The sequence below is a fragment of the Portunus trituberculatus genome, chromosome 21, assembly GCF_017591435.1.
Source record: "Portunus trituberculatus isolate SZX2019 chromosome 21, ASM1759143v1, whole genome shotgun sequence".
Taxonomy (NCBI): domain Eukaryota; kingdom Metazoa; phylum Arthropoda; class Malacostraca; order Decapoda; family Portunidae; genus Portunus; species Portunus trituberculatus.
The window spans coordinates 8,962,485-8,969,984 of NC_059275.1; the positions used below are offsets into that span (position 1 = coordinate 8,962,485).

The 7,500-nt window shown below is 43.5% G+C and overlaps 2 protein-coding genes across 6 annotated transcripts in view; both read right to left on the reverse strand.

Annotated features, from left to right (window-relative positions):
* Positions 1-1,964, reverse strand: part of LOC123507279 (uncharacterized protein PB18E9.04c-like) — a 3,201-nt gene extending 1,237 nt beyond the window's left edge. Inside the window, exons 1-2 of the mRNA XM_045260052.1 lie at positions 1,842-1,964; positions 541-550 (exon numbers count right to left, since the gene is read on the reverse strand). Of these exons, the coding sequence (XP_045115987.1) occupies positions 541-550; positions 1,842-1,964 (133 nt within the window). The remainder of the gene's footprint in view (positions 1-540; positions 551-1,841) is intronic.
* Positions 1-7,500, reverse strand: part of LOC123506875 (adenomatous polyposis coli protein-like) — a 367,568-nt gene that overhangs the window by 198,911 nt on the left and 161,157 nt on the right. For all 5 annotated transcript variants that reach the window (XM_045259244.1, XM_045259242.1, XM_045259241.1 and 2 more), the window contains one exon: positions 1,842-1,988. The gene's annotated coding sequence lies outside the window, so the exon portion shown is untranslated. The remainder of the gene's footprint in view (positions 1-1,841; positions 1,989-7,500) is intronic.

Here is a 7,500-nt window from a genome sequence, read left to right on the forward strand (position 1 = left end):
TACCTTAACTACTGCTGGAAGACAGAGAACAGAAGAACACACAGAACACCATGATAAAAGAAAGAAGAGAAGAGAGAGGAGGAGGAGGAGGAGGAGGAGGAGGAGGAGGAGGAGGAGGAGGAGGAGGAGGAGGAGGAGGAGGAAGAGGAGAAAATAACACGCAAAATAAAGTAGGTTAATGAGACAGGTAACATCTAAGCAATAGTACAGGTGAGTGTGGGTGTGGGTGTGGGTGTGAGTGTGGGTGTAAGTGTGGGTGTGAGTGTGGAGGTACAGGTAGCAGGTAGAGGCAGGTAAGGGTGTATGTGTGGGCGTGAGTAACGGCCAGGTAAGGACACGAGATAGTAAGGCAGTTTTTATAATAGAGAGGAACACTGTCGCTGTTTTAACCCGTTCATGCACACCTACACAGCATTTTCACACAGCATATCCACATTTAAACAGCACACCTACACAGCACTCCCACACAATATACAACACACCCACACACAACACACCACACACCACATATCACACAGCATATCCACACAGCATACTTACAGAGCACACCCTGACATTACAACCACACTCACACAGCACACAGCACAACCCACACAGCATATCCACACACCACATCCATACACCACACACACATCACACCAACACATCACACACTAGCCCAACCACAGTGCCCCTCAGAGTAAACAATAAACACACCACAGGAAACACACCACAGGAAACACAAGACAAACCGAAGCCCAACAAGGAAGATCCAACACTGACACTGACTCCTGACGCGGCCACTACAGGAAAGAATTATGAACGTTTAACCCCTTCAGTACCAGGACGCGTTTTCATATTCATTCTGATTACTATCATAATCTTATGTGGAGGGATTAAAATAGTGAAGACTCTGGCCATTAATCTTCGGCTGAACTTCATAATTTAAGTAAAATTGTCAAATCTTACCCAAAACTCAAGGTAAAAAAAATGCGTCCCAGTACTGAAAAGGTTAACAAGGAACTGGATGTGAATTTAAAAGAGCATTTGAAAGTACAGCACAGCGAGATTTAGCAAGGATTACAAGCTTAACCGAAGGACTAAGCATAAAATAGAGAGAATTAGAAAGGGTGGTATAAGGTTTAAAAAGGAGATTCAGAGGATTACATATTTAAATAGAGGATCCAATGCGATGTTACAGGAAGATTGGAAACTTTATCGCGGAATTATTACGTATAGAGACACACACACACACACACACACACACACACACACACACACACACACACACACACAGGTGAGATGGAGAGAGAAATACAAGAAAAGGAATAATTTAACACGAAATAGAGAAACAAAAACGAAACCATAAAATTGAATACAAAAAAATAGAGGAAGAAATTAAATATTATGACAATGAAGAAAGAAAAAAGAGGAATAAAGAGAGACCAATATGCGGAAGGAAAATTAAATAACTTCCACGTAATTAAATCCGAGAACTCTTTCCACTGTGGTTAAAGAAATATTACTCTCTCTCTCTCTCTCTCTCTCTCTCTCTCTCTCTCTCTCTCTCTCTCTCTGCAACAATTACATTATCTTGAAAGTGAAAGGAGCAAGAAAAGTCAGGATGTTTAATTTCTATTTCTATCTCAAGCGCGCGCATACACACACACACACACACACACACACACACACACACACACACACACACACACACACACACACACAGAGAGAGAGAGAGAGAGAGAGAGAGAGAGAGAGAGAGAGAGAGAGAGAGAGAGAGAGAGAGAGAGAGAGAGAGAGAGAGAGAGAGAGAGAGAGAGAGAGAGAGAGAGAGAGAGAGAGAGAAGGGGGAGGGATCTTACCTGATGTTGTAAGGAGGGGTTCTTGGGGCGTGAAGCTGGGGGTGGTCGGGGCAAGCCTAGAGGGAGGCAGGGAGGTGGGCGAGTAGGGCTGAGGGGAGCGCTACCCCCTCCCGGGCCGGACATTTTTGCCCCTCCTCACTCATCCACCTGCGGAAACATTGTGGTGGTTAACATGATGGCAATAATAATAATAATAATAATAATAATAATAATAATAATAATAATAATAACAGTAGTAGTAGTAGTAGTAGTAGTAGTAGTAGTAGTAGTAGTAGTAGTAGTAGTAGTAGTAGTAGTAGTGTAAGTGGAAGAAACAGAAAACAACATAAAACGAGTAAGAATGCAAAGGAATACAAAGGAAGGAACAGACAGCAACAGCCCTACTGGGCCTAACGAGGCTGTCTGTGTGCCTATGCTACCACTACAGATTCTACGAGTTAGAGGCTGAAGGACATCAGGGTTCAAGGAAGAAAAAAAGAGGCTACAGGGTGGGAGAAAGTCAAAGATGTGATAGGAAAGATTGAAAGAGAAGTGATACTATCTAGTACAGCAACTAAAAACAAAGAAAAGGATATCTTATGTAGGCGCAAAGTACGTCACTTGAGGGGTTAATGTGAAGTGAATGTCCAACCTTCTTTTAAAAGTTTCTATTGTATTGCTACGGACAACATGTGCTGGGAGAGAGTTCCAGACATTTACAGTTCTATTGAAGAAATAATGTTTTGCCTCGTCTGATCTGAAACGCTTACCTGTAATCTTGTTACCATTATTTCTAGTGGTGTTGGAGCTGTCAGTGGTGAGATAGTTGTTTACATTTACGTTATCAAACCCCCGGAACATATTAAATAGTTTTAGGAGGAGGAGGAGGAGGAGGAGGAGGAGGAGGAGGAGGAGGAGGAGGAGGAGGAGGAGGAGGAGGAGGAGGAGGAGGAGGAGGAGGAGGAGGAGGAAACACAAATATAACAACACTACCAAGATAATACAACAACTATTCCTCCTCCTTCTCCTTCTCCTCCTCCTCCTCCTCCTCCTCCTCCTCCTCCTCCTCCTCCTCCTCCTCCTCCTCCTTCTGCCTTCTGCTTAGCTGTCCTGTCTCTCACACTGTGTAGTTAGTATAGAATAGTTAACCAAGCAGCCTAGTAAGGACCCCAGGGTCTGTTGTTGCTTGGTCTTTCCTTTGTATTCCTTTGTATTCCTCCTCCTCCTCCTCCTCCTCCTCCTCCTCCTCCTCCTCCTCCTCCTCCTCCTCCTCCTCCTCCTCCTCCCACTCTACTACTACTACTACTACTGCGCCACAATGGGACAGCTGGTCTAGGTCAAGAGAGACACTCCAGCCAGTCTGTCAATACCCAAAGCCCTCTCTCTCTCTCTCTCTCTCTCTCTCTCTCTCTCTCTCTCTCTCTCTCTCTCTCTCTCTTCTCTCTCATTATTTATCTAGTTATTTTTTTCTATCTCCATATTTCTTTCTTACTCCTCTTCCTCTTGCTACCTCTTAGTATTTTTATTCTTTATTCCTCCTCCTATGACTCCTTCTCCTACTCCTCCTTTCTATCATCTTTCTATATAAGCTTCATATCTCTTCATATCCTCCTCCTCCTCCTCCTCCTCCTCCTCCTCCTCCTCCTTCACCTTCACCTTCTCCTTCTCCTTCTCCTTCTCCTCCTCCTCCTCCTCCTCCTCCTCCTCTCTCCTCCTCTCCTCTCTCTAATAAGACGAAAATCATCTCTCTCTCTCTCTCTCTCTCTCTCTCTCTCTCTCTCTCTCTCTCTCTCAGCTCATAAATTTAAATAATGAACTGTTTTACTTTATGAACTCTCGTTTTCTGAGAGATTACAAAGAAAACATTATCTCTCTCTCTCTCTCTCTCTCTCTCTCTCTCTCTCTCTGGTACACCCACACCGTTTTAACACAGTGTAAGCTTCGAAACTCAGGTCAGTTCCATCATACAAAAGGTCACACCCATCTCTCTCTCTCTCTCTCTCTCTCTCTCTCTCTCTCTCTCTCTCTCTCTCTCTCTCTCTCTCTCTCTCTGACACAGAAATCACAAAAAACACCCCCACAAACACGTGTCACTTCAAATAGAGACGTCTGAATCTGAGTGTGGGTGTGAGGTTTTGTGGTGTTGGAAACTATGATAATCTGTCACTGCCTTGCTTTATTAACCCCTTCAGTACTGCAACGCATTTTTACCTTGAGTTTTACGTACGATTACACCATTTTAGTGACATTGGGAAGGGTCTATGGAGGGCAGATGATTAATGGCCTCAGTCTTCACTATTTTTAATCCCACACATGAGTTTCTGAAGCTGTAAGAAGTCACCAAACAGTAAGCAGAATGAATATGGAAACGTGTCATGGTACTGAAGGCGTTAAATTTTTCTTCTTCCCTTAGAAAGTTTGAAGATGTGACGGAGAGATGTTAGTGGTTGTTAGTTGAGTTAGGTTAGGTTAGGTTAGACAGTCTATAGAAGTAATAGGGTAATAGGTAGCTGTCAGTGGATGTTAGTTGAGTTAGGTAAGGTTTGCCAGTTTGTAAAAGTAGAAGAAAGCTATTAGGTGAGTTGATTTAAGTTAGACAGCTTGTAGAGGCAATAAAAAGCTGTCAGCGGCTGTTGGTTAAGTGTAGGTAAGGTTAGAAAATTTGTACAAATAAAGAAAAACTGCTAGTGGCTGGCAAGGTTAAGTTATGTAAAAATAGGTCAGGCAGTTTGTACAAGCAATAGAGAGCTGTCAGTGGCTGTTAGACTAAATTTTTCTCCTTCCCTTCACCCATCAAGAAAGAAAAAGAGAGGAACTTTCTTGTACGTAAAAAATAACTCTCCCTCTTCCTCTTTTTCCGGAGGAGGAGGAGGAGGAGGAGGAGGAGGAGGAGGAGGAGGAGGAGGAGGAGGAGGAGGAGGAAGGTTTCTCGGAGTTTTCTGAGAGAGTGTTTTCTGAGAGAGTGAAATCAATGTTCTCAAGAAAGGCAAAGAATAGATAGATCACTGACACACACACACACACACACACACACACACACACACACACACACACACACACACACACACACACACACACACACACAATCTCTCTCTCTCTCTCTCTCTCTCTCTCTCTCTCTCTCTCTCTCTCTCTCTCTCTCTCTCTCGTGTGTGTGTGTGTGTGTGTGTGTGTGTGTGTGTGTGTGTGTGTGTGTGTGTGTGTGTGTGTGTGTGTGTGTGTGTGTGTGGGTGTGTGTGTGTTCTCAGCATCCGTATACGTCTAAACACACACACACACACACACACACACACACACACACACACACACACACACACACACACACACACACAGACACGACTATCGCTTTAATCTCTCCTCCTTCTGCTCCTCCTCCTCCTCCTCCTCCTCCTCCTCCTCCTCCTCCTCCTCCTCCTCCTCCTCCTCCTCCTCCTCCTCCTCCTCTCTCTTTCAGGAACTAGAATTTTTTTTATCCTTACCCTGTGTGTGTGTGTGTGTGTGTGTGTGTGTGTGTGTGTGTGTGTGTGTGTGTGTGTGTGTGTGTGTGTGTGTGTGTGTGTGTGTGTGTGTAGGCTGCGAAGCATGTCAGCGATGACATTTAGAGAGAGAGAGAGAGAGAGAGAGAGAGAGAGAGAGAGAGAGAGAGAGAGAGAGAGAGAGAGAGTCACACAAGGAAATAGAAATCACCAGAAAGAAAAGGTCAAAATTTCATACAGATAACCACGCCTTCTTCTTCTTCTTCTTCTTCTTCTTCTTCTTCTTCTTCTTCTTCTTCTTCTTCTTCTTCTTCTTCTTCTTCTTCTTCTTCTTCCTCCTCCTCCTCCTCCTCCTCCTCCTCCTCCTCCTCCTCCTCCTCCTCCTCCTCCTCCTCCTCCTCCTCCTCCTCCTTTCGAATCACAACATGGATCTAGAAACAAGCAGTCATGTTTAACAAATTTGCTTGACTTTTTCCATGATATATATAATTTGTACGACAACACCAGAGCGGTCGATATCATATATCTTGACTTCCAAAAGGCTTTTGACAAAGTGCCACATAAACGTCTTATCAATAAAGTAAAAGCGCATGGTATAACTGGTGACATTGCAGCGTGGATCGAGGATTGGTTGTCTGATCGTAAACAGCGAGTTGTGATCAATGGTAAATCTTCAGACTGGATTAACGTAAGCAGTGGCGTTCCTCAAGGATCAGTTCTGGGACCTATTCTTTTTATTATATATATTAACGACATTGATGAAAGAATAAATTGTAAGCTCTCAAAATTCGCAGATGACACAAAATTGCAAACAGAGTAGACTCAGAAAGCCAAAGACAACTTTTGCAAAGAGATTTAGATACTCTCATCGAATGGTCAAACAAGTGGCAAATGAAATTCAATATAGATAAATGCCACGTTTTACACATAGGAAATCAAAATCCTCAGGCGACATACAAGATGAATAATACCCCAATGACGAGTGTGGACAAAGAAAAAGATCTTGGTGTCATTGTTTCAGCAGACCTCAAGCCTAGCAAACACTGTACTGAAGTCGTCAAAACTGCGAATAAATTAGTTGGTTTCATTGGACGATCTTTCACTTTCAAGTCTGAGAAAATAATATTAACATTATATAACTCACTCGTCCGTCCACATCTCGAATACAATGTTCAGTTTTGGTCACCGTATTACAAAAAAGATATCGAAAAATTAGAAAAAATACAACGCAGATTAACAAAAATGATCCCAAGGCTGCGGAACAAATCCTACGAGGAACGCCTAAAGGAATTAAATTTATTTTCTCTTGAGAAACGGAGAGTAAGAGGCGACCTTATCATGCTTTTCAAAATTTTTAATGGGTTTGCAAATATGAATATTCAAAAATACGTATCAGTCGACCAGTCAAATGTCACCAGAAGCAATGGTTTCAAAATTGTTGGTAAGCGCTTTGTAACAAATGAAGCCAAACACTTTTTCTTTAATCGCATAGTTAATATATGGAATGGTCTGCCATCAAATGTTGTCAACTCAGGTACTATCGAAACGTTCAAAGTTCGCCTCGATAAATACTTTGAATCTAATCCCCGGTTGTCGCTATTCATTTCCGAATAACTTGCGCTTTTTCTTTTATCTCCCGGGCCTCTGATCGTGGTTTAAATTGCCCGTTAGTTTGAATTACTCTCACCCTCCATACATGACACAGATAGCCCGGAGTGAACGGTCACTACTTTTACTCTCGATCTGTGAAGGGCTGTGGATAGTCAAGAGCCCTGACAGTAGGTGACCATCATCGGGATTTAAGGTACCAGGGTCACCGCTGCAGGGGGTAACCATACAGTGTGCGGCGCCCTTTAAAGGGAAGTGCACTTTTACAGTGGTTGTACGGAGCTGGGGCCTGATTGACTGCTGCCTCTCTTGAAAGCGCCAGGCAAGGCTGCCGCACCACCTTTTTGACTCCACACTGTGTTTACATACATACTACACTACACTGCATACACGCACAGATAGCCCAGAGTGAACGGTCACTACTACTACTCTCGACCTGTGACGGGCTGTGTTTGGAGAGGGCCTTGTCAACCATTGATCATCATCGGGAACTAAGTACCAGGGATCAATGTTGCAAGGGGTTATCAGCGTATGGCGTCCCTACAGGGAAAGTATGCTATCTCAGTGGATTGAACGGAGCTGGGGCCTGATTGACT